We start from the raw sequence: 27,838 nt of genomic DNA, 5'->3' as shown, positions 1-27,838 counted from the left end.
CAGCTACACCTGGTCATGTGACCCAATAAACAAGCTGCAGGCACCAAATGGAGAAGATAAGAAAATGCTAACTTTATAAAGTGGCACTTTCAGTACTGTGATTTAAAACCCAACTTTAACATTAAAGAGGCCTTTAAATTACAATTCTTTAGACACCAATTTCGACCTTCTCATCTGCTCCCAATTGAGAGTTATCAGTTATTAAATATAATAAGGTAACACAATGTTATACTATGAGAGAGAAAGCCTTGCAGTAGTGGTTAATATATTTAAATGTGTTTCACTACCATGACATGCAAAACCTTAGTACATGTCCAACTTTTTAAATACACTGCACCCTGCCCACTCAGCTGTTTAGCGCGCCCTGGGGGGCCGGGGGGGGGGGGAGATATTTAACACATTTTTTTTTGTTCTTGACAGAAACCTTTGCGGGAGGGTACTCAACAACTTTTAACAAATTTAAAAAGTATTTTTTTTTTTGTCGCCAAAGTTTCATGCCGAAAGGATGAATGGTGTAGTAATGCATAAAAGACAAACAGACAGACATATTTTCGTTTTAATATATGTAGATGATCACAACTTGACCCTTCCCGCAAAACACATAAAGTACTTCATCTTTATTTCAATAAGATAGTAAGGTTACAGACATGAAAAATTAAAGCTGTCTGTAGTGCAAAGTTAAATGCACCAAAAAGAGCATTTGTTGCAAAAATATACTGTAATCAGTTTGAAGTCAGTCACATTTAAGAAATACTGCCCCTCAGAATGTGCATCTTTCCTGTAATGACCGTTAGAGTGCAAAAAATAACCATGTTGCAATAAAAATACCGCCTTTCTGCTGATCACTGTTCATTTTTGAAAATGAACTGAAAAATAAAAGGTTGTTCTTGCTTTGCTTAAACTGCAGCTGTAATTTTTTTCTGTGACCTGCCTATCAACGTGGCTGCTGGTTCTGTCTGGAGGGCTTAATACTAGGGGTAGGTGATAAATTGAGCTCTGCTGGCGGAGCTCGCAGAGTTTTATCCACTCTGCTTTACGCTTGTTCTGTGGAGTTCCAGCAAAACTCTACCAACAGTTGCGCATGATTTATGGGTGCTAGTAAGGCACCGGGTGAAATTTTCTCAATGCTGGCAGTACCGGACAGTTGCGACCGTTCATATTGAAAAAGCTGCCACTCGGGTAGAAATTCTACTCGAGTGGCAGGAAAGAAGCAGCACTCTCTGGCATTCGTGGTGCCCCTCGCACTCATTTTGCAGCGCAGAACAAGCTCCCCGCACTAAACATCAGTGGCAGCAGGGTGACATTCCAAATTCTGCCTACTTGCGGAACTCCTAACTCCTAACAGAGCCCTGCGATCGGCCTCAGCCTGTCTGGTAAAAGTGCCCAGATACAACAAAGTCAGAACTGGGGGCAGATCCTTCAGGGTCGCAGCGGCTAAATTATGGAACAGTCTGCCCATCGACATCCGCCAAATTTCTCAACTCCTTCCCTTTCGGAAACGTATCAAGACCTGGTTATTTCCCTAACTCCTCCCGCCTGCTACTCGTTCTAGTTCTCCTCAGTTAAGAGTATTCTCCAGCGCCAGGAAACCTGCAAGGTATCAGCTGCGCTATATAAATACTTTAAAAAAAAAACTCCTTGGAATCCCACGGAGTCATTATGTAACTGTGGAATTTCATGTAGTGAAACTCCGTGAGTTCTACCCACCCCTACTTTTTACGCCATAGCTCAGCTGTAATAATTTTATAAAGTTCTTCTTCATATAATTTTCTTATTGGAAGTGACTGGAAATGTTAAGACTCAACTGTATCAAGGAAATTAGAGACAGGGATTGCAGGCTTCCGTATATTATTAACCCAACATTAACAGTCCTATTCGCTGTACTTGAGAAGGATTATTTTATACTTAATTTGAATGAATTAAATCGAATGAAACATGCACTTATGAAGTGTGGGAGATGAGCAGCTGGGACTAAATGTGCTATATCATTGGGTCCTTTTTGACTCAACCTTGCATTAATGTACGGCGTGAAAGTCAAACATAATCCTAGGGCTTTGCATTGCCTAGAGATCAATAACTTCACATTTCTCAGAACCTGTCAGTCAGACTGATCAAGCAAAATTCAAAATGTAGGTTTAACTGCATGGTAACAACTAAATGTACAGTAAGCACTTAAAACGTGGGAAGGACTGCATTTTACGGTGCACAAGGAATTATCCCATTTTCAGTCTCAAATAATTCTCCACACAGTGAACCAGGCTGTGAAATGTTTAAATTACAGTTTGAGCTGTAAGAGAAAAGAGCTGAAACATTTCTATTTCTATATCACCTGTGGTCCAAGTGCTCTTAGATGCGCATCGGGAGGCCAGAGTCTACATGTTCATTATGTAGTCATTAGGCCCCCTGGGGAGTGAGAACCACAGACGCTGCATTAACTGGCCCTTGAAGTGAGTGGCCAAAGTATAGCATGGGAGGTGAGATTTGATGAGTTAATAGTGAACAGGAATGACGATTGCATCAGATGAGACTGCTTGCAGTGACCTCAGTTTAAAAGGTGAAACATCTCCTAAAATATATGAATTGTGTCCAAATGTAAAACTGGCAAACGTCATTTGTTAGACAACAAAATGAAAAAATAGGTTAAGTATTCATGAACTGAATTATGTCAAAACAACCTACATTGTTAGTAGTTAATAAAATGAAAGAAGATTCAAAGGCCAAAAATCTGGATGGCAGTCATATCAAGGTTGAAAAAGCCTATTGTGTCCTTTCTGGTAAGCTTCATTATAAAAGGTGGATATAGGGTTACATTATTTTATGCAACTATATGTAATGTGTATAATGTAATATAAATCAGTTGTTGGTGTTGGAAAAATGAGTCTGTCTTCCTCGTCCCAGACCTTACATTATGAGGTTTGCTTTGTTACACAAACATAATTTACCTTACTTATTCCTAGCGTAAACTCAAAAAACAAATATTTATACTCAGTCTCTAACTAAGGCTCTGCCTACTCCCTGGGAGATATAAAGAGGGGCTCCACCTACCTTAATTCCTGATTAATTCTATCTCACAGCACTTAACTCTCAACTTCCCTTTCAGTAGATTTTTTTAAATTTATATATATATATTAGGACAAGGAATGTGTGGCACATTCCCTGTACCAGTAGCAATGAGCCCTGATTCAGTTGAGTAATCCCATCCTCTGGTTTGGCAGTAAAATGGAGGTATACTTGGGGTTCAGTTGATCTCTCATACATCTGGGTCCTGGAACCACTGCATCTACTCCACAAAATATAGCTACTACCCCTAATCATGATATTTGAGTGTATATGTTTCTAAGGCTCCTCCTAAAGCGGTCATTCCTACCTCCCCCACTCTCCTGGGAATTACACCGTCCTACCTTTCCCGTCCTACAGTGTTTTTATTCATTTGTTCACTCTGTGTTTTTATGTTTTCAAAACTTAGGTTTAACTGAGACAAAATCCTAACTTACGACTTTCGGTGTTTACAAAGGGCATTTAGGAGTAGTAAAGTTAGGATTCCTAATTTACTACACCTAAATGCACTTTGTGAATACCGAAAGTCGTAAAGTTAGGATTTTGTCTCAGATTACTTATGTGAATCGGGCCCATTGTCATTATTCAATTAATATTCATATATATATATTAAGCATGAGACTACCACAAAAGGGGGCAAGGTAGCACTAAAAACCATCAAAATAACCACATCAACACAATCCACATTAAAGTAAAAACAAAATATACTAATATATGGCACATATTTTAACTGTAGAAATCTGTAAAACATATTTGAAAACTTTGGTATCTTTCTTTGAAAAAAATACTGTAAGAAGGGATGAATGGTTCTTACCAGAAGATACGGTCTTTTGTTACTTGTTCTTGCAAAATAATCCATTTCTTTCCCAGATCAACAGAGGCATATAGCTTTGAAAACAGAAATATGGAGAAAAAAAATATTAGGAAGGACATCTGTCAAAACACCTGCTGTTATGGACTCAATTATTAAACTCTTTTCAAGAATATGCAAACCTGACAGAAATACATGCACAAACAACCAGTTTTGAACAGAAAATTATGAACAGGTTTGTGTGTACTGACAAACACATCCATGAAGAATTCAACTTTTTTTCTGTATTTTGAAACAATAATAAAAATCTCAACGTACAAAACAACGCGTTCTATTTAAAGAACATACAAGGCATTATTACTACAAAACACAATGACTATACTCAAGGTTCTCAAGCATGTAGTTTAGGGATGGGGAAAAGAGAGCGCGTTTTACAGGCACTATTAGCGTCGTATCACTGCAGCGATTTACTCTAGCTAATTATGTATTAAAGATTATAGGAAATTTGATAGTTACTGTAGAAAACCATACAAAAAAATGCTTAGGTAGCAGCCTGGGTCAGTCGGGAAACTTAGGTTAAAAATACGGCTGTTTTCTGGAAAAAAAAGAGGGTGTTGGGTCCAGAAGCAATTGTGCAGGTATTGATAACCCCTTTTCCATTCTCAGCAGTCCTGGATTACCAAATAGGCAAAGTAGGCACCAGCCTATGGGCCCACTCCTTTGAGGGACCCATCGACAACGGATCAAAAAAATATTCATTTGATCTTGAAAGAAAATTACAATCAAGCTTTCTTATGTATTATTTCTAAAAGAGTAAAAAACGAATCATCTCATAGAAACTAAAACTTTGCATTAGAGCTCTATAGAGAAAATATTGGTTAATGTAACGTACCCATTAACAACTTAAAGTACATAAAACAGAGACATCAGATTCACATAACAGTTTATCTCTTAATAGCTCATCTTCTGGGTGCCGTCAGTTTGCAAAAAGTCCAGTGCATTGAGTATTAGGAGACAATTTGCAAGGGGGCCCTGAAATTATGACTGCCTAGAGACCTCCACAGGGTTTAATCCTGCACTGGTTCTCAAGGAAAATGATAGCATTGTGTACATATGAGACTGGTTGGTTAGAATGTGGTATATGCTGTTTGACGTACTGTGCTTCCTTCCGCGGCCCCCCACAGTGTATGCGAATGTAGCAGGCTCTCTTATCCGAGGACGTTGTCGATAAGTCTGCCAAGATGGGTGAGCTAAAGAAGCGAGAGATGTAATGCTCTCAGCTTGATAAAAGAGAACATTTAGCTCTTGTGCTGATAATGTCCTCTGCTTCCCCTCATGTCAAGTGGATTTGACACAGTCATAAAAAAACCTGCCTTATCTGACGCAGGAATAAAAGAACCTGAGGCCCTCAGTCTGTCCCTGAACCAGGAAGCTCAGAAAAGCACCCAGAGGTAGATCACTTAATGATGACCATTGGCCACGGACAGAAATGTGTAAATTCCACCCTTCTACCTCTATCCATACCAGACCTGGCCAATTGGATTTTAAACCTGCTACACTCAACTCCTTCAGTTCTACCCATGGAGAATGTCCATGGAACATTTACAAGGGGTGGGCATAAAGGGCATAATTCTCTTTAGCAAAAGTAACTGTAATTACCCCACTTGTATTAATTACTTGTAGCTATGCCTTTTTACGTGTGAAGCGTGGATGTACCATGTTACAACGCATACTATTACAACTACCTACCGTTACAACGCGACCATTACAACGCATACCATTACAACGCATAGCGCTTTGAGGTGCTGGATAGTGGTAAGTATAATTTACTATTCTAACTCCAGTCCCCGTGGACCCTAGGGAAGGTGTTGGATAGTAAATTATACTTATTCCCTATCCTAGAGCGCCCCCCAGCGCAATGCGTTGTAATGGTATGCGTTGTAAAAGTCGCGTTGTAATGGTAGTGCGGAGTAACGAATGCGTTGTAACAGGTGTATACCGTGAAGGGTACATCATTTAGGAATATTTTCTTAGCGCTCTCTCTTACTTCATTGTTCCTGTGCTTCTGCAGTAGAATTTCTGATCCAAATTACTCTTTTTTTAATAAATAATTTTTATTACGTTTTGACATAATGAGAACATTATATTGTGGTTCAGGCAGGAGGCCAGGAGAATCCAGTAATCCAAATTACTCTTCATTACTCATATTGATGTAATTGAGTAATTTTGGATATTTTACATCACAAACGTAATACGTAATTACAGAAATTACTCGGATTACTCTAGAGTAATTAATATTTATCCTTAAAAGAGCAGAGATGCTGAATGCCTCCCCCTCCCACATGTACCAATGGAAAGAGTATGAATGTTGAAGTCCTCCCACTCCCACATCAACCGATGGAAAGAGCAGGAATGCTGAAGTCCTCCGCCTCCCACATCTACCAATGGAAAGAGCATGAATGTTGAAGTCCTCCCCCTCCCACATCAACCGATGGAAAGAGCAGGAATGTTGAAGTCCTCCGCCTACCACATCTACCAATGGAAAGAGCAGGAATGTTGAAGTCTTCCGCCTCCCACATCTACCAATGGAAAGAGCAGGAATGTTGAAGTCCTCCGCCTCTCACATCTACCAATGGAAAGAGCAGGAATGTTGCAGTCCTCCGCCTCCCACATGTACCATCGGAAAAAGCAGGAATGCTGAAGTCCTCCGCCCTCCACATCTTCCAATGGAAAAAGCAGAAATGCTGAAGTCCTCCGCCTCCCACATCTACCAATGGAAAGAGCAGGAATGCTGAGGTCCTCCGTCTCCCACATTTACCAATGGAAAGAGCAGGAATGCTGAGGTCCTCCGTCTCCCACATTTACCAATGGAAAGAGCAGGAATGCTGAAGTCCTCCATCTCCCACATTTACCAATGGAAAGTGCCGGAATGCTGAAGTCCTCCGCCTCCCACATCTACCAATGGAAAGAGCAGGAATGCTGAAGTCCTCCGCCTCCCACATTTACCAATGGAAAGAGCAAGAATGCTGAAGTCCGCCGCCTCCCACATCTACCAATGGAAAGAGCAGGAATGCTGAAGTCCTCCGTCTCCCACATCTACCAATGGAAAGAGCAGGAATACTGAAGTCCTCCGTCTCCCACATTTACCAATGGAAAGAGCAGGAATGCTGAAGTCCTCCGCCTCCCACATTTACCAATGGAAAGAGCAGGAATGCTGAAATCCGCCTCCTCCCACATCTTCCAATGGAAAGAGCAGGAATAATGGAGTCCTCCGCCTCCCGCATCTAGCAATGGAAAGAGCAGGAATGTTGGAGTCCTCTCCCTCCCACATCCATTTATGAGAAGAGCAGGAATGTTGGACTCTTCTTCCTCAAACTTCTGTCCGTAAAAAGAACTTGGCTGATGAGCATTGTAGCTTTACTGTGTGGTAGATGCTTTTGAACAGACTTATTTCCGATAAACAATTGTTTCTGGACATGGATCAAGTGGCGGCTCAAGGCTCATGGCGGCCCTGGGCAGAGAGTGTAGGTAGGGGGCCCGGAAGAGGGTGTCCGGGCGGGGTTGAGTGCGAAGGCCAGTGAAGAGGGGGGATTCAGGGTGTTTGGAAGTGGTACAGAGCCGGAGGCCGTCAAATCCCTGCCAGGGGCCAGCACACAAATATGTATCCTATCCATCCTCAGAGGATTATTATATTAAGGATATATATTGGCGTGGTGGCCCCTGGGGTTTTGTGGCCCTGTGCAGGTGCACAGCTTGCACATGCCTAAGGCAGCCCCTGATGGATCACACTTCAGGCTTAATTCAAATGAAAAAAGCGTATCATATTGGCAACAAAGCTATCTCTAAACTAGCCAGATATTTATTGATTGTGAAACCAGAAAGAGATGTCAACGTTTCCCGCAACTTAAGTACACATTTTAATCTAAGGATCTGAAGCAAGTTTTGACTGACACCTTATCAACTTTATCAGCATTGGGGGCGAGGGAGGGGAACGTTAATGCCAGTATGATGGAAACAATACTGGTCCTTCCTGGATCTGTTATCTCATCCAGAATCCAAAGAACTGTTGGAAACATTAGGCTTCATTACGCTAAGGGTGATGACTCTGGCGGGAGGCTCAAACATTCTGTGACTCTGGGCAAATCATGTAATCTCCTGTGCCTAAAAATGAATGTCTCCATATTTAATGCAACTGGTGCTCATGTTAAGCACTCTGATACCTTTGGGTCGAGTTTGCACAAAAAAAACCTTGCAAAAAATAAAAATAAATAACATCACGATCCACCTCCTGTTGTAAATTAGGGCTGAGACTGAAAAACACCTCTGAATACCATTGGCAGCAGAAGCCACATTTCAGTCTCACTGCCACTTGTAAATAGGCACTGCCCATGGAAGGGAATACAATATATCCTTATAGCCCTCCGTAGCGGGCTATACCGGCTATTAAAGACCCGCTGAATCGTTAAAGGCCCGAGCCGAAGGCGAGGGACTTTAACGAAACAGCGGGACTTTAATAGCCGTATAGCCCTGATACGAAAGGCTATAAGGCTATTAGAACATTCTGCCAATAGAGGGTGGAATGTTCTAACAAATTAAAGAAAGGGTTCTCGAAGCTCGAGGGGATATATATCCCCTCGAACTTCGAGAAGCCTTTGTAGAACATTGGGATGTTGCTCTGCGGGCTTTTACCGGCCCGTAGAAGCAGGGAGCACTCCATTCTCTGCAATGGAGCTCCCAACATTCCAATGTTCTAATAGGCAGTAATGATGCAAATGCAGAAAACCACTGCCAGCTGAAGGTCATAACTGAAATTAACACCATCTCTCAGACAGTCACTGATGAAGGTGGTTTTAAAAAACTGCACCTCTAAATTGAAATAGAGGTCATGTTATAGAGCACAAAGTAGCTCAAAATGACAGATGAATGGTGTGCCATGCACAGAGCTGGACTAAGGTCATATAAGAGGCAGATTTATGACAGATTCCTCAAGATTAACATCAAGGATGTCTTGAAACCTGCTGACCATATCTTACTTCATTATCCAGCTGAGAATGACAGGAAAGTATTGTCACTGGTAACAATGGTCACTTCAATATTGCCTTGATAAAGCGCCTCGCAACTATTGGTTTCTTGAACTTCACAAAGGACAACAGAACTGTGTGTTTTATTCCTACCAGGCAGCATGCAGCTTCATTCCTCATAAATGTTTACCTATTTTGTCCCACTGGCAAAGGCACAAACGAGCATGCTAAATGTGAGGAAATTCATAATGTCAACCTAGATGGGTCAAATTCAATTTCTATAAAATCTAAAATGGCGGACAATCCATCAATATTCAAAGCATCATGCTGCATTTCCATTCAAGAAGCTGATGCTGGTTCACCCACCTAGAATGCAAGCACTGCAAGAGTCTGGTAAGATGGCCCTGGACCCCTACTTCTTTAAGAAGTATCAAGTCTACAGCAGTGAAACCTTTTCACCACCTGTAGTGTCAAGAAGATATCCCCTGTTTTTCAGTCTAGCAAAATACATGGTATTCACCTGGTATTTCTCCTATCCCTACCACAGACTGACAATCCCTTGTTCTACAGCAGGAAAAGGTCCGGCCTACTCTCACACGCTTCCATCTAAATTATGCCAGCAACAGCCATATTACAACATTCCCTTTCCCACTCTCCTGGACACAACAAACCAAGAACATGGTGATCAGGTGACCCTTAACTTGCCTTACAAGCACTCCACGAGCTTGCAGTAGCCAGTTGGATCTCATTCAAAGCATAATGCAGTGCATCTAGAGTAGGATTCCAGTCCCGGAGGGCCGGATGCGTGCCAGATTTTTAAGATAAGTACATTTCATTAAATGGGAATAGGCTAAAAGTCTGGCACAGATCCAGCCTTTCAGGACACACTTTGGAGAACCCTGATCTAGAGCAATCAATGGCATAAGCCCCCTAATCCTGTCACACAAACCTAGAACTGACTTACCAAGGAAGACCCACAATCAATAAATGGATTTACTTCTTTTCATCCCCTGGACCAAGAAATGTTGGCTGGATGACACCACTTTCAATTGAAGACCAAGCTTTGACCTCTTGACACATGCATTAAGGAAATGGACATATCATCTGGCCTACAGGAAGGCATTAAAAAGCTGGATGTTCCCCCTCCTGTTTATACTTGGATGCTCATGAAGGAGTTGAGGAGCACATTGGGCATAACCTTTTGGACATTCATGCAAGACCTTCCAACCAATTGTCAGACTCATCCACATGGGAGATGTGTGGTGCAGTGTCCGACTCGGAAGCATGGGGCTCACGGTTCAATCCGCAGCGGCAGCTCAGCTCGGCACCATGTGACACAGGGCAATTGCTCAGTTAATCTCCCCGATGGGCCCCAGCTTCTTGATACCCTTAGGGGGTGGTATGTTTATGCTTTACAAATGTGCAATTACATGCAGGTCAGACTGCCCTGCACATCCCTGTTAGAAGATCTTCCATGAAACTTCAATATGCATCTTGTCAATATTCTTGACCCTGGAGCAGCCAAAACTCAGCCATAGTATTAAAAGGAAATATACCCAAACTACAGTGAGAGTTGATTGAAATACACAACTGAAGGATCAAGGGACACCCAAGGTTTGAGAGCAGCACAAAGAGTATGCTTAAGGCCATCCATGACTTTGGAGCCAAGTGCGTTTATGAAATGCAAACAACTGGAGAGAAAGTAAGGTCAGTGTTCTATATCTCGATTAGCCAGATGAAGCCAGCTGCAGGTGCTTCTCTGGATATCTGAGTTGAGCATGATATTGCTAGAAATTTGTCTAAGTGCAGAAATCGTACTTTGGAGAGAACTGATGTTAAGTATGTACTTGAAACATTGATGCCATCTTATCCAATCAGAGGCCAGCTTGGAGTGTCAGAAGACTCAAGTGTGTGAAATCACTATAATGATTCAGTACATGGTGACATAACACTTTAAAGATTTTCGGGTTGTTAACTCTGAGAATATTATAAGCTCTGAAGCTACTACTTGACTGAGAACTCTGCAAGTGTTATTTATTACAAATATCTTAGGGGGGGGAGGGGGTACAAGTCCATCAGCAATAGGCATTAATATCGTGTCGATTGGGGGCTTATGTTTAGAAAACCTTTAACCCTGGTTGAGGTTTAGTACAGAGTTTCATTGTGCGAAGCTTTGGAAATCAAATAGAAAGTGCAGCGAAATTAAGTGTCTTCATACTTAAATATGATTTGTACCACTTGATCACATACATAAGTAAATGTTTTTATGTGTACCATAGATTAGAGATAGTGTTTTGCTATTCATCAATGCATGACTGTTAGACCACATTTTTGTAGCCCATTTTATCACTTGTGCCTCAAATAGAAAGGACCACCATTTCGGATGTACGTTGTTACAACGCATGCTTTTCCCACGCATGCCTTTACAACGCAGGTTTTTCAACGCAAGTCGTTACAACGACTTGCATTGGGGGGTGCTGGATAGTGAATAGTTTAATTTACTATTCCAACTCCAGACCCCATGGATAGTAGGGAAGGTGTTGGATAGTAATTTAAACTATTACCTATCCTCCAGCGCCCCCCCAGAGCAATTCGTTGTAATGACTTGCGTTGAAAAACCTGCGTTGTAAAGGCACTGCGCGGTAAAAGTTGCGTCGTAAAGGATGTTTCCCGCCATTTCTCCCAAATAGGACAACCTGTTATTTTACTTGCAGGCAGCTACTGAGGAAGACTCCCTCCTTCCTTAAATGGGGCTCTTCCCACTTTTTGTGTTCTGGCATTGCTGTACCCTGCACCACTGCCAACCTCCCAAATCTCTTCAGTATGATAACCAGCGGTAACGCCTCCTTACCATTCGCTTCCTAAATATGATAAATGCTGTTATGACGCTCAATTTCCTGCCTGTCTTCCTAAATGCAATTGTTCAGATTTGCCTGCCCTTGTTCACTTTCTTGTTTATTCCCTCCCTCACTGCTATTGCTAGAATTCGCCCAGAAAGCAACTGTCCAGTATTCCTGTCATACCTCATGAATGATTCTGCTTTTCCAAGGCTTGCAGTTATGATTGCCAACACTGTGGTACAAGCTGCTGGCGCAGTGCTACCATGTTGTGTATTTAAAGCACTAATAATAAAAAAATAAAAAAATACATCTTTAAGAAATAAAAGAAATGCCATCATAAAAATAAATGATGACACTTGAAAAGCCATAGAGCATGCCTTCTCTTTTTGGGGAAAACATCAGTCACACGTGATTTTTTAAACTGTAAATTAAAGTTAGACTTTACCATGACAGCTTTGCATAGATACAACTCAATGTGCAGTTCGAACTAATCAGTAGGTAAAATACATAACTGAGTACATAAGCATAGTGAGAAGGGAGATATATGTTTACTTCTTCCTCATGTAGCTCTGACACCATTCCGAAGAAAGAAAATTGCATCAGTGAATATAGTCCACAGAGTTACATAGAAAGCAATCAAAGAAACATACCATGAATCAAATTAAATATAATAAAGCACACTGAATTAAACACAATAACTTGGTGTTATCACAAAAATAATGAGGCCTGAATTGGGCTGCAATATTCTTTATTTATCAGTACTTATTCTGTGAGGACGGATCCGTTCCGCCTCCTGCACACGTCCAGGAAATCCCTCTGTTGTTTCCAGCAGAGGGATTTATTTTGTTATCTTTCGGCCTCCGGAGCAGGGGAAGAACTTCCCCTGCCGCCCGAGGTATTTTTTTTTTTCTTAGTGTAATGTCGATTGGCTCCCATGACGTGCTGATGTCATTACATTGAAAGTGAAAATGAAGGGAGGAGCTTCGCGGGCAACCAAGATGGCCACGAGAGCTCGGAGCTCCGAAGACCTCCCGATCCTCCGCAAAGATCCTGCCACCCATCCTGTCCCACGGTTGTGGGTATCAATTGTTGAGCCGGGGCTGATGCGGCGCCCATTTCCAGAACGAAAATCCGACATTCCTGGACCGAGTTAGCTCGTCGTGACTCTGGTGGCCCGCCTGCGTCACTGGCAGACGTCGAGGTATACGAGTGGTGGCTCTCCACGGGACGGTCTGCCTAGGCTTCCTTGACCCGGCTGGTGTGACTGGATTCTACGCTCTAAGCTGTAACCTCCTTTGGTGGCCTTCGGTGTCTCATCGTGCCTACTGTTGGCGCGCCTGACGTTTTCTTCACCCCTCTGGACTACTTTGCCCGGGTTTGCCAACATGGCGGGCAAGGGGGACTCGGACAAAGGCAAGCCTCCGAGAGTTCGTAGGAAGCCGAATCAGTCCCAATCTACTATTCCGGAACGGTTCTCCCATGCTAAGGGATCGCCGGGATTGGCGGGCCGCTCTAAGGACCCGTTAAGGGACGAGTCCCCCGAGGATCCTGACTTCACGCTTCGGGATGTGATGGGTGCGATTGCTGGGGTGAAGACTGAGATGCACACTCTCCACGAAGCGCTGTCCGGCAAGGTGGACACCCTAAAAATTGAACTGAATCTTATCAGAGCTGATCTTGGTAAGACGAACGATCGGGTGAAGTCGCTGGACCTTAAAACATCGAGCTTGGTCAATGATATGTCTGATGTGCAGACCGAGGTCCGCGACCTGAAAGTGGCTAACGGGCTGCTGGCACGCCGGCTGGATGAGTTTGAGGGCCGGGCGCGACGCCAGAACGTTCGCATCACTGGAGTGCCGGAGAAAGCCGAGGAGGAATCAGCTGAACTCTTTGTTGAAGAACTAGTGGTCAAGAATCTAGCACCGGGTGGATTGAGCAAGTTTTTTTCGGTTGAAAGGGCCCACAGAATACCGGGCGGCCCACCGAAGATGGGCGCTTCCCCTCGCCCCATCATTGCGAGACTGTTCAATTATAGGGACCGTGACGCCATTTTACAGGCATCGAGGACCGCTGGCCCGCTGCGCTTTCAGAACTCGGACGTAAACTTTTTTCCTGACTTTACTCAAGCAGTTCAGAAACGTCGCCAGAGTTTCGCTGGGGTAAAGAGGAGACTTAGAGAGTTGGGGATGCGCTACTCTATGCTCTATCCTGCTAAACTTCGAATTGAACACGGTCATCGAACTTTGTTTTTCGACCTTCCGGATGCGGCAGGGGACTGGCTGGATACCCTGTCCCAACAACGGACCGACCCGGGTGATCAGACGGAGGAGGCTACTGGAGGGCCAGGTTCCCAGGAATGAACGAATGGACTTCTGACTTTCTCTGGGGGGGGTTGCTGCGAGTGGCGCCGACTCTAGAAACTGCTGCATTTGCTTCTGATATCTCTGTTAGTCATATGGAGGGTGACGGGGGGGATAGGATGCCTCCTTTCTCCTCTAAGGGGCTTCTTGTAGGTTAGTTTAAGGGGCGACAGGCACACTGCTAGTTGGGGTGGCTATTAGTCTAATGCAGGGGTGCAGGGTGGGGGGTAGTTGGGGTGTGTTTTTTCTATTCTCTCTATTCTTTCTTCCTTTGTTCTGGCTGGGGTCTCACTGTTCTGATGTATTTGCTTTGCGAGCACCATTCCGGGTGGGGTTGATGTGGTGGAGCGTCCTTGATGATGGGGGGTAAATCGCTGAACTTGCTGAGTTGGAACGTGAACGGGTTGGGGGATCGAATAAAACGGGGTGTTGTGTTACAAATGCTTAAACGTTGTTCTCCAGATGTTGTTCTCCTGCAGGAAACCCATCTTGTAGGAAATACGTGTAAGGCATTGAACAGGAGAGGGTTTAAGATGGTGGCTCATTCGGGGTTCTCCACGGGCTCCAGGGGGGTGGGTATCATGGTGCGCATGTCCCTTCCGCTGGAGGTGGAGTCTACCCTTGTTGACGAGAGAGGCCGATATGTGGCGGTGGTGGGTAGATGGGAGGGGGGCACCCTGGTTTTGGTTTCGGTCTACATCCCCCCGGGGCTGCAGACGACTACTTTTCAGGACCTGGGTAGTGCCATTTTGAATCTCCCTGATGGCTTGTTGATCCTGGGGGGTGACTTTAACTCAGTGGTATCAGGGGACCTAGATCGCTTCCCATCCAGAGACCTACGTACTTCGCAGTCTTGGCTCCCGGACTTTATTGGCTCCATGGGGCTGATTGATTTCTGGCGCCTATTGCACCCAGCCCTGCGTCAGTATACTTTCCACTCGGGTGCCCACGGTAGCCTCTCCCGTATCGACTATGTCCTATCCCCTGCAGCCCAGGCACAGTCGGTCTCCACTGCTCGCCTGCTGGCCAGGGGCATCTCGGATCACTCCCCGGTTTGGGTATCGTTTGACTTTCACATTATCGCGACATCGAGGGTTGCCCCTATCAATCCGTGGTACTTTCGTAATCCTAAGACACGGGACCTCCTGGCGAAGTCTATAGAGAGGTACTTCGTCGAGAACTCCGGCTCTGTTGACTCGGCCGTCTCCCTTTGGGAGGCCTTTAAAACCGTGCTCCGCGGCGAGGCCTTCTCCTTGATTGCGGAAGCGCGTAGGCGACGTGATGAGGACTTGGTACGGTTGGAGTCTGATGTTCTTGATTTGAATTCCCAGTTGGCCTTGGGGCCGACTCCGGACCTGCTCCATGCTCTTTCCCTGAAACAAGCGGAACTTAGGGCCATTGCCACTGACGCGGCGAAGGCGGTGAGCAGGGAACAGCAAGGCAGGATATATGACTCTGGGGATAAGGCCGGCAAACTTCTGGTGTGGCTGGACAGGAGAGAACTTGCCTCTCGAGTGGTTCCAGAGATACTGGGCGAGGACGACCTGGTCGTGACGGACCCGGCCGCTATTGCTGGGTCGTTTGCGGAATATTTTGAGGCGGTTTATACGTCAGTGGCAGTCCTGCCGGAATCTGCTTCGACCTCCTTTTTGGAGGGCATCGAGCTTCCCTGTTTATCGGATGTCGAGCGGGACGACATGGACTGGGATATTGCGGTCGATGAGGTGGCGCTGGCGATCCGGTCGTTGCGCTCCGGCAAGGCGCCGGGGCCCAACGGCGTTCCTGTGGAATTGTACAAGCTTAAGGCCGATACAGTGGCCGCGCCCCTACTAGACATGTTCCTTGAAGCCCGCGAGGTTGGTGAACTCCCGCTTGACCAACGACTTGCCACCATAGTGGTCATACACAAGGAGGGGAAGCCGCGTGATCTATGCCGCTCCTACAGGCCCATCTCCTTGCTTAACGCCGAGCCCAAAATTCTGGCGAAACTACTAGCTAATCGTCTGGTGGGGGTGATTTCGGATCTGGTTCATCCGGACCAATCCGGATTCATACCGCACTGCAACACGGCCCTCAATCTTCGCAGGCTCCACGCGGTCATGGCGCGGGCGCAGCTGCTTACTGAACCGACGGTGCTCGCTTCGCTCGACGCCACCATGGCTTTCGACTCTCTGGAGTGGAACTACCTGTGGGCCGTGCTTGCCAAGTTTGGGTTCGGGCCCGATTACATCGGCTGGGTCCGGCTCCTCTACTCAGCTCCGTTAGCTAATGTGACTGTGAATGGCCGAGTGTCTGCTTCCTTCGCGTTACGCAGAGGCACCAGACAGGGGTGCCCACTGTCACCTCTCCTATTCGCGTTGGCGCTTGAACCGTTGGCGGCGTGGATCCGGGTTCATCCGGACGTCGCAGGGATTACGTGGTCACCGGGATTCGAGGATCGGGTGTCGCTATATGCCGACGACATCCTCTTGTATCTCACCTCCCCATGCCGTTCCCTTATAGTGGTGTTTGACCTGCTGGGCACTTTTGGTGGCTACTCGGGCCTGGTTATTAATTGGTTCAAATCCTCTCTCTACACGTTGTGTGGTGACACTCCGCGCCTTCCCCGCGGCTGTACAATACAAGTTGCCCAACAGGGCTTCAAGTATCTGGGTATCTATGTATCGAAGGATCCCCGGGCACGTTACACACACAATTTGCTTCCTCCTTTGGTGAGGCTGCGTCGAGATGTGGAGGGTTGGAAGAAGTTACCGATTTCCTTACTGGGCCGGGCGGCATTGTTTAAAATGATGTCTTTGCCGCGGTTCCTCTACGCGCTGCAGAACACTCAGGATCCGGTGCCCGCTAAATACTTTGGGGAGATTGAGAACTTGCAGCGTACCCTGCTGTGGGATGGTAGGCCACGGATTTCCCTGACGAAATTGACCATACCGTGGTACGATGGCGGCATCGCCTTACCCGACATGCGCCGTTACTATTGGGCGTCCCAGCTTGCAGCGGTCAATCACGGCCTCTATGGCCCGGCAGTCGGTCCTGGCTATGCCATGGACCGGTGGCTTATGAATGATGGGAACTATTATAGGGCGTTGTATTCGAGGTCTCTGGATCGGAAGTTGACGGGGCCCACCAAGACGGCAGTACGGCTGTGGAGGGCGGTTACCAGAACTCTGGGCTGGCAGGGCAGGCTCACCATGGCCACTCCGCTATATGACTCCGACCTGTTAGGGAAACTGTGGCATACCAAAGGATTTGACAGGTGGGATGTTATTGGGATATCGAAGGTGGGAGATGTCATGGCTAGAGGGGAGGTTAAGTCCTTTGAGGCACTACAGGCCGAATTCCAACTGGGCGCGTCGGAATACTTCCGGTATGCTCAACTCCGCCACGCTCTCTCGTCCTGTATAACGGTGGGGGAGGCAGTACCTGAATCGTCTCCACTGGAGGATAGAGTGCTGGACGGACACATGCCAGATAGTGCCATCTCCCTGACTTATAAGAAACTTATCAATGTGCGGACTGACTTGCTGATGAAACTGAGAGAGCTTTGGGTGAATGATGGGATTGAGGTGGATGATGAAGAGTGGCAGTCAGCGGTTTCTTCCCCTAGGGAGGTGGCCATCTCGGCAAGGCTTCGACTCGTTCAACTGAAGATTCTCCACAGGGTCTATGTCACGGGCTCTAGGCTCATACACATGGGGCTTTCACAGGATGGAATGTGCCGGAGAGGATGTGGCATGCTTGCGACTTTCATGCACATGATTTGGGAATGTCCTGGGGTGGCTCGATTTTGGAATCGGGTGCATGAGGTGATGAGAGATGTGACTGGTGTGACCTTGCCTGCGGAGGCCCGACGCGGTCTTCTCAACATCTGGGGCCCGAATGATTACAATGTTGCCCAAACCCGCTGGGTCACCCTGGGCAACATGATAGCCAAGAGAGACATTGCCCAGAGGTGGGGAGCGCCTGCTCCCCCCACGATCGGACTGTGGCAAACCAACATGGATTGGTGTATGCTCCGCGAGAAAACTGTGTATGTGGCCCAGGGCAAGCCCAGGATGTGGGGGTCTGTGTGGGGAGCGTGGAACTCGTATCGAGGAGACATCTGTGTTCCCCCTGAGGCGGCAACGCCCGAAGCCCGTCTGTCTCCGTAGAGTCCCCCTTCCAGTGGTTCCATACTTGTTATCTTGTTCTGTTACTCCGCATCTGCGATGCTGTCACTCATTGGATTGTTTCGAAGATAGGGTGTGTACCCCCGATCACTCCCAGTGATACGTGCCCAGAAAACGTTGCTTCTCCTCAGCCTAGTCTCTTCTTTCTTGTTCCTTTCCTTTCTCGTTTCTCTTCCTTTTCTCCTTTCTTTTGGTATTTGGTTTATTTATTGTTCCATGATATCTTCTTTGAAAATTAAACCTGACTATTCCTGTGTAATGTTTTGTGCACGATTCTGAGTATTGATAGAATGCTGCCTGGCCTCCGGGATGTATGGCTGAATAGCGGTGTACTTTTTTCGGCAAATAAAGGTTTTCCCCAAAAAAAAATTTAAAAAAAGAAAGTGAAAATGAAATGAGCCGATCGGCTCATTGGAAAAAACATTCTTTTTGGTTTAAAAATGAGCTGCGTCCATGTTGTGTTTTGGGCCATTTCCTGTCACGAGCACTAGGTCTACCCACACAAGTGAGGTACCATTTTTATCAGGAGACCTGGGGGAATGCTGGGTGAAAGGAAGTTTGTGGCTCCCTACAGTGTTCAGAACTTTCCATCACAGAAATGTGAGGAATTTATTTTTGTTGTCACGGTTTAAGGTTTGCAAGGGAATCTGGGCAATAAAACGTGGTGACAGCCACGCAAATCAGTCCACTCTGGATAGCCCTAGGGGCCTCATTTATGAAAAGTGATGCATCGCTGCGTGAAAACAGCGATGCGTCACTTCTCAGTGCGCACTCCTTGCGACACCAATGATGCGTCATATTTAATGTATGACGCACATGTCGCAAGGACTTACAGATACGTCAGTATTTCTGACGTATCTGTAAGCGCAAAAGTGACGCATTGCTGGAGTGTGTCACAAAAGTGACGCAACTCCAGCAATGCGTCCTTTCACATGGGGAAAGCCCCATGTGAAAGGGCTTGCGTCAGTCTTACGCCTGCTGTGAGGCAGGCGCAAGATTTTGACGCAACAGCATCCTAAAAGTGACGCAGTGAAATCTCATAGATTTCACTGCGTCACTATTACGAGGCTTTTTGCGGTGGAACGCCCCTCTGCATACATTATACCTGACGCAGGAAATAATGTGGCGCAGGGGTTTAAAAAGTGACGCATCTACATAGATGCGTCACTTTTTAAATATGGCGCAATAAGGCGCATATTTTACGCCGCTGGTGCGTCACAAAAAGTGACGCACCGGCGGCGCTAAACTGACGCAAGACCTCATAAATAAGGGCCTAGGTATTTAGCTTTAAAGAATGTACAGGTTGACTAGGTTTCCCTAGATGCCGGCTGAGCTATGGTCCAAAATCTAGGGGAGCACAAGTGTTATTACCAATTGTCCAGGACCGGAAAGGCTTCCTCTGCTTGGCCAGGCTCAGCAGCCCTGATTGGGCCACCAGCGGGCTCTCGGGTTGGTGCCTCCTTCATGGGCACCGCCCTCCAGCCAGCCATACTGTGGAAGACTCCCCTCGAGGCCTCTGGGATGTGAGCCCCTATGCTGGGCTCTATCCTAGGGCCCAACGCATAGCTAAGCTCCCGGGAAAAGGATCCCGTAGGCCCATGGAGGCCTTCTCTGTGTGGCCGGGTCCTGGAGCTCTGAACGGGCCTGAGGCCTGGCTGAGCCCCAGGCATTACGACCCTGGAATATGTGTTCCAGGCTTCCGATGTGCCGAGGTCCTGGGATGAGGGTCAATCAGACCCAGGGAGTCTTCTCCTGCTTGGCGGGGATCAGAAGCTTTGACCCAAAGCACCTAGGACTGGCACCTGCGGGCCCGATGTGACTTATCTTGCGTGGCCGTGTCCAGGAGCTCCAACTGGGCCCCCAGGCCCCGCCAGGCCATGGGGCAGATACTCCTGCCCTGGGTTCTGTCCTCCGGCCTGCTATCAAGAGCCCGGGACAGGGTTCAATCGGGTCCGGGGAGGCCTCCCCTGCTTCGCCTGCGTGTTAAGGTGCCTGCTGGCTGTGTGTCAGAGCTCCCTCAGGCCCCCCCTCATAGCCTCATGCCTGAGGCCCAGCTTGGGCTCTTATTTTATTTATTTATTTATTTATTTATTTATTTAATGCATTTTTATATAGCGCAGACTTTACCGGAATATGTCAGGGCGCTTCACACTAGGAGCAGAACTGATACATGAGAAGAACATTACAAGTGAACAAATTACAAAAGCAAACTTTAAGTTAGATGAGGTAAAAATGACAATTGTGAGCAAACAAAAGACAAGAGGTAGCAAACGGTGCATTTCAGGAGGAAAAAGTGACATGTGTGCAGGTTACAACAGCGTACAAAGTACAAGTAGAGGTATAATACTGCAATAAATGGCAGACACTCAAGCAAAAGAACAAACGTTACGTAAGCAATGGTGGCACTTGTGCAAGTATCTAAAGCAAACAAAATGTAAGAGGTAGCAAACAGTGTGTTACAAGAGAAAAGTATTGTGTGCATGTTACAAACGAGTACCAAACACAGATAGAAGGATAATACTGCAATAGCTGGCAGAACACACTGGGAAGGCACTTCCATAGTCATGGAGAAAAGGATTCTCTATAATGGAGGGTCTTCCTTCAGCTAATAGAGACAGTGTGAATTACATTTGGAAGTGTATTTGAAGGAGGAGAACTTTGAGGTCAGTTTTGAAGACCTGGGAGGAGGTGGTGGTCCGGAGCTGAGGCGGAAGTGAGGTCCAGATTCTCAACGCGTTGCCTGAAAAGGATTGGGCCATCGATCTTTCCTACTTGTAAGTGGGAGGTTCAAGCAGTAAATTTTCGGCATTACGTGATGGTCTAGAGCCTTCAGAGAGTTTCAGTTTATTCACCAGGTAGCAAGGAGAGGAGGAGTGTAAGGCTTTGTGGGTGATACAGGCAGTCTTGTAGATAGATCTTGCCTCAATGGGAAGCCAGTGGAGGGTGGATAGCATGGGTGTGATGTGGTCGCTTCTTTTGGCCCCATAAATGAAGGGAGCTGCTGAATGGAGAAAAGCTTTAAGGGGGGACAAGTGGGATTTGGGGAGGCCAGTGAGAAGAGAATTGCAGTAGTCCAGTCTGGAGTGGACCAGCGATTGGACAAGAGTTTTAAGGTCTTGCTCCGGGAAGAAGCGACAAATTCCCCAAAGAAGGCACAGTTGGTATCGAGCAGACTTTGCAATCGAGTTGATGTGGGAGATTAGATTGAGTTTTTTGTCGAGTGTGACACCCAGGGATTTTGCGCTATCAACAATGATGGGTTTATTGTTAAGTAGATTCAACTGATCCATCCATGATTGCACCGGGGACGGAGAGAGTGAGGAGGAGAGGAGGAGGAATTCAGTTTTGGAGAGATTCAGAATCAGTTGATGTGTTGACATCCAGTTTTGAATGGAGTCCAGAGTAGACCTTAGGACGGAGAGATCGTGAGTGGAGGCAACTTTGAGGTAGATTTGAGTGTCGTCTGCGTAGAGATGATAGTGGACACCGGATTTACTTAGGAGATGTCCCAGTGGTTCTAAATAGAGATTGAACAGTGTGGGTGCAAGTATAGAGCCTTGAGGAACACCTTTACCTACCGCCGAAGGAGGTGAAAGACTATTTGATATTTTGATCATTTGGGATCTATCAGAGAGGAAGGAAGCAAACCATTAAAGCACAGTGCCCTCCATGCCCATTCTCTGTTGAAGAGTGTTGAGGAGAGTGTTGTGATTGACAATGTCAAAGGCTGCAGAAAGGTCAAGGAGAATTAGAAGACAAGACCCTCCTGAATCGAGTATCCGTAGCGCGTCATCAATCACTTGCAGCAGGGCTGTTTCAGTGCTGCAGTTTTGGATGAAGCCAGACTGAAAATTGTCAAGAAGATCATTGTCCTTGATATGACGAGAGAGTTGTTTCGCTACACATCTTTCTGTGATCTTCGCAAGAAAGGATAGGCTAGTGATGGGGTGGAAGTTGTTGAGGTCATTCGCATCAGCAGTGGGTTTTTTAAGCAGAGGGGTGACCTGCCCAGTTTTGAAGGGGACAGGAAGGGATCCTTGACAGAGGGAGAGGTTGACTAGAGTGGTCCAATAGGGAAGAGAATGGGTATAGAAGTCAATGGCAATGGCACAAGGGATGGGGTCAAGAGAATGGTTGGAGGGCTTTGTTTCGTGAATGAAATTGTTGAGGAGGGCATCTTCAGAGATGGGGTCAAGGTTCTGCCAGTGATTTGCGCTCCTCTGGAGGGATAGGATAAGCAAACTGCTCCACCAGTGATTTCACTTTTTCGTCAAAGAATACAGCAAAATCAATTGCTTTCTTTGTAGAATCCTCCAGCTTGGAGGTTGGGGGAGAGCAGTTAGTATTCCTAATGAGATCAAATAGTTTTTTGGGTCTATTTTTGGCTGAATCAAGGAGGGTTCTGGAAGTGCGACGCTTTCCCAAGGAAAATGTGCTTGTGGTACTTGGATCTTGCTGAACGAAGCGTGGTCAAATTATCGGTGGAGGGTGCTTGCCACCATTGTTTCTCCAGGAGTCTTAGGTGCTTCCTTTCTTCATAGAGGGATTTGATGAACCAAGGTGCTGAGGGAATGGGTCTTTTCTTTTTGCTTTGGAGTGGAGCGACGTTATTGATTTCCACTGCAAGGACTGTAGAGTGTGCAAGGTGAAGAGAGAATGGGATGAGGAAGTGGTCAGACCAGTCTACATGAATAGGGGTAGCGATAGAAAGCATGCCTGCTTTAGAGATAACAAGGTCCAGGATTGAGCCCTTGGAGTGTGTTGATTCTGTGCAGTGTTGGATAAAATCATTTTGCAGAGAGGAAGGTGGCCAGCAAATTCGCAGACGAGTCTTGCAGTAAGCCCCAGTGGATATTGAAGTCACCCACGAAGGTCTGATTGTCACTATGTGAGTATTGGTCGCTGATGAAGTCAGGGATTTCCTCCATAAATGCAGGGCCGCTGCCAGGCGGGCGGTAAACGGCATGGAATCTGAGGGGTGAGCGGTGGTGTAGTTGAAGCTCAAGAGATAGGCATTCAAAAGTGCGGAAAGAGCTGATAGGAAAAGCCTTAAGTTGAACGGAGTTTCTAAAGAAGACTGCAACTCCTCCCCCAACTTTTTCAGTTCTGTCATTTCTAAAACTCGAATAGCCTGTGGGTAATAGGAGGTCAAACATGGAGTGAGAGGTGTCGTTGAACCAGATCTCTGTGAGGAAGAGCATGTCAATATTGTAAAAGGTGATGGTTTCGGAGATTTCAAGTTTGTGTTTTCTTGCAGTTGTGGAGCAGACAGCGCAGCTCTGTCAAGACTGTTTTGTTGACTGGGGCACCTGGGCTATGAAGAGTGATAGGGATATTGTACTTAGATGGGGGTGCACAGGCGGGTTTAGGTGGATGCTTGGCTCTGACAGAAGAAATGGTCCGAATAGTGTAGATAGTTGGGTTACTCGGAGAAGCAGGTTGAGGATGGGTGGCGTTCAAGGGCTTGTGTGGATTAACAATGGTTGTAAACGACTGGTTATGCTTGGCTATACTGGGGTGGTGGGGTAGGTGCATCTCGTGAGAAGGTGAGCATTTTCCAAAGGAGTAGCGGTGTAAGGAAAAGTGGAGATCTTGGAGCTCAAAAGTGAAATGGTAGCCATAAGCTGGGAGATGGAGGGGATGAGAGAGCCTAGGTTAATTTCCAGATAGAGTAGGGCAGAGCAAGGAAGGTTGTGTGGCTCGATGGAAACAGGAGGGGATGGAATTGGGGGTGAAGACAGGACAGGAGGAGGACAGGTGGAGAGTTGGGATCTAGGGTTCATAGGTGGGGATAAGTGGCGATTGAGAGCGGGAGTTGGTGTATCAGAGGTGCAGAGCGGGTTGTCTTTGTTGGGGTTGCAAGAGGGAAAAGAATTAGGGACAAATTTAGGGGGAGATGGGTGCGGCTCAAATCGGTGGGTTAGAAGGATAGGGGAGGACTGTGTGAGGGGGGTGGGAGAAAAGGGAAGTTGAATAAAGGAAATGGTTCTGCTGGGCCCGAGGGAGGGAAATGGAAAGGGTTACCAAGGAGGGAGAGAGGGTAGCATAGCATTGCTGAAGGTGTGGGTGGAAGGAGAAAGATGCAATGGGTTTGTGGAAAAATCGGGGTAAATAGCGACGGGAGGGGGGGTAAATAATAGGGGGAGAGGGAGGAATAAGGGGAGCATAAAGAAAGTTAACTGGGGAAGAAGGTTGGAAGAGCGGTGGACTAAAAAAGGGGGTGGCAGGTAGGAATAGGTGGCAGGAGAAGCGATTGGAGTGCCGGGACGGTGCAGATTGGACAAGGAGCAAATTAGCTAGAGGTAAAGCTGAAGTGACAAAGGTAGGGGAGGAATGTAAGAGGAAGGCACAGGAGAGGGGGAGGGTTGATGGCCGACCTGTGCTTCTCAGGAGTGCAGCCTATTCGAGTGTGGAGGGGTCAGGGGAGGAGAAAGGGAGAAATGGGTGGAGCTAGATGGAGAGTCAGGGGACGACCCGGTCGCAGAAGAGGGGAGTAGGGAGGGGAAGAGGTGGCCAAAGAGAGAGAACCAGGTGTCTTGGCCTTGGATCATGACAGTACCATTTTTATAGAGCAAGATAGTAAGGGAGCCGTTCAAACACGAAGATGGGGACATTTATAGTTGCTTCCCATGAGGGATAGAGGAGGAGGAAGTGAGATTAAGGGAATTATATAAGGTGGTGGTCCAAGAGGGGGTGTTGTAAGTGAAGAAAATGAGATCGTTTTTGAGCCTCCCAAACCGACCATTGTAGAATTGATCAACAAAAAGGGATTCAGGGAAACGTTCAATAGTGTTATGCTTCAATCGTTTTACTGAAGCTTTTGTCTGGTCAGGAGGAAAAATGATTTTGTAGCAGTTAATTCCAGCCTTAACTCGAGTGGTGGCCATATTGGGAAAAAGAGGAGGAGGAGGGTGGGGGGATAAGAGAAGGGTGTTACTGGGAAAGCTGTGGTGAGGAGAAGTAAAAGGACGTAGAGGGGACACATATTCCAGACGTCGAGTGAAGATAGCTGAACTAATGTGCCGTCCAGGAGGTGAAGTGATTAGGCACAGATCGCAAGCAGAAAAAGATGGGGGCTTGGAAGTCTCTGTGGTTCAGCTGGTATTTGTTGGTCCCTTCATCTAAGTATACATGATGCCCCTGGCACTAGATGATATTTACAAAGGGAGTTGTTTACATATGACAGGGCCAACTGGACCACTGTCAGAACCATCACAAAGCAAATTTTGTGAAAGTAAAACAGATCATAAACGAACACCCGGTATCCACTGGTGATCCTTGTACTTAGCATCAGCCTGAAGCAAAAATCACATTCGGCACCAACCGCATCGTACAGACTAATATTTGACCCGAATCTCCTGAGAACCATCACTAACATTAGGGGCATAGAGCACTGGGTGGAACAAAATCTCACTAGCATAACCAAAATATGCAAGACAACCTCATCATCATAAAACCACCTTTAGGGGTACTCAGATCAGGGTGCGTAAATCATACTACTTGAAAAACATTTCATACTACATGTCAAACATTTACTAGCACCACAAAATCGTAATAATCACACTGAACACCAGAGGCTCAGGTTCCCCGTACCCTCCAAGGACAAGCGGAAGCCTTTTTGTTCCCCGAGCCAGGACATCTGGTCACACTCTGTTTTATCCAATGGGGCAACCAGATGGCTGGGCTGCCCCGGAAGTTCCGATAAGGGCGCATTTGCTTTCTCAAGCACAGGCAGGGCTCCTGGAGGTCCGGTGGATTATCAGCACCCCTTTGATGCTCTTGACTGAGTGTCCTGGTGGTCCGAAGAGTTTACTGTGAAAAAATTGAGTGTTCAAAGCATTCCGGTCGCCTGAAAACTTTAGCTAGGAATATTGGAATAGGACTGTGGTTCTATTTTGTTGGTTTTCTAAACAAAACCTGGGCCATGATTAAGAGGAACAGCCGGGGGCAGGAGTATTGTGCCGCTAGTGGTGAAATACTGTTGTAGTTCCTACTATAAACGATGCTGACTAGTGATCCAGCTGCGTAATCCCATGACCCACCATGCAGCTTCTGGAAAACCAAAGTTTTTGGATGCTGGGTGGGGAGTATGGTTGCAAACCTGAAACTTAAAGAAATTGATGGAAGGGCAAAACCCATAGTGGAGCCTGTGGCTTATTATGACTCAACATGGTAAACCTCACCTGTCCCAGACACGGAAAGCATTGAAAGACTGATAGCTCTTTCTTGGTTCTGTGGGTAGTGGTGCATGGTATTTCTAAGTTAGTGGAGTGATTTGTCTGGTTAATTCCAATAACAAAGGAGACTCCTCCATTTTAACTAGTTATGCCACCCCCAGTGGTTGGCATTTAGCCACATGAGATCCAGCAATAACATGGTCTGTGATGCCAGGGCTGCACGCCACTATACTGAATGGATCAGCATGTGTCTTCCTTTTGCCGACAGGTGTGGGCAACCCGCTGACCCCCATTATGATATGGATTAGGGATTGCAATTAATTTCCATGAACAAGGAATTCCCAGTAAGTGCGGGTCATAAGCTTACGTTGATTAAGTCTCTGCCCTTTGTACACACCGCCCATCACTACTATCGATTGGATGGTTTACTGAGGTCCTCAGATCGGCCTCGCCCGGGTCGGCAATAGTCCTGGCAGAGCGCTGAGAAGACAATCAAACTTGACTTTCTAGTCATAACAAGGTTTCTGTATGTGAACCTGTGGAAATATCATTAATGGCAGAGTGGCCCAAACGACTGACGATGCCATCCTAAAACCCTTGTCTACCTCCCAGACGGGAAATACACCGTAAGCACAGGACGCAGCCCTCGCATCATGAGCACTGGCTGGTGGAGCAGTCTGAGGCATCTGAGGTGCTTGGGCAAGGACGGGTCGTGGAGCAGGCTCCTCCACCCGGTCTGTATGCATGGGAGTGGTGGTGGCCCCAGCCCTCCGAGAGCAGCACGCAAAACCCTCCTGAGATGGAACCCATATTCAGCCAGCACGACCATCCCCAAAGGCCGTGCAGCCCCTGGGGTGGTTTGCGACCGAGAAGAGGCCCTTCTTCTGTGGTAGGCAGCCTGGATGAGAAGGAACCAGGGCTGTGAGTGGACCTCCGGCTCCTCTCGGCAGGGGCAAGCGGGATTGGGGAACCAACCCAGCTCTCCCCTTCTGGCGCCTCTGACCAGGTCAGGTGTTGGGGTAACCCCTAGCTCACTGGAATGGCTCGGGCTGCCGCCCTATTGGGGGGTCTTGATGCTGCAGGGGTTTGTTGTATGTGCTTGGCTGAGAAGACAATGGGGCAAAGCTAAAAACTGTGGGATTATGACTGAACACATAAAAGTCAGAACCCCCCCTAAATTGCTACTATACCACAGTGCCATAGAGCTTCGGTTGGCTTTGGATAGCGGGCCTCTTGTGTGTAGAACTGCTTGTTTTGGGATGGGAAGCATAGACAGAAGGGAGTCACCTCCATACTCGCATCCCATGTTTTTGCGGCAACTCATGCTAAAACATTCGTAGACCACCTCATTCTGGTTCAGGGTTTTGTAAGTAGCAGAGCAGCTACCTTGCGGCTATCTATTG

At 46.7% G+C, this 27,838-nt stretch overlaps 1 protein-coding gene across 5 annotated transcripts in view; it reads right to left on the bottom strand.

Moving 5' to 3' along the window:
• SORCS2 (sortilin related VPS10 domain containing receptor 2) overlaps window positions 1-27,838 on the bottom strand; it is a 2,087,100-nt gene that overhangs the window by 677,652 nt on the left and 1,381,610 nt on the right. For all 5 annotated transcript variants that reach the window (XM_086964129.1, XM_086964126.1, XM_086964127.1 and 2 more), the window contains exon 5: window positions 3,872-3,945. In XM_086964129.1, the coding sequence (XP_086820255.1) occupies window positions 3,872-3,945 (74 nt within the window). The remainder of the gene's footprint in view (window positions 1-3,871; window positions 3,946-27,838) is intronic.

The sequence above is a fragment of the Lissotriton vulgaris genome, chromosome 3_2 (assembly GCF_964263255.1).
Source record: "Lissotriton vulgaris chromosome 3_2, aLisVul1.2, whole genome shotgun sequence".
Taxonomy (NCBI): domain Eukaryota; kingdom Metazoa; phylum Chordata; class Amphibia; order Caudata; family Salamandridae; genus Lissotriton; species Lissotriton vulgaris.
Note: the sequence above shows the minus strand (reverse complement) of the source record. Positions and strands in the feature narration are given on the sequence as shown.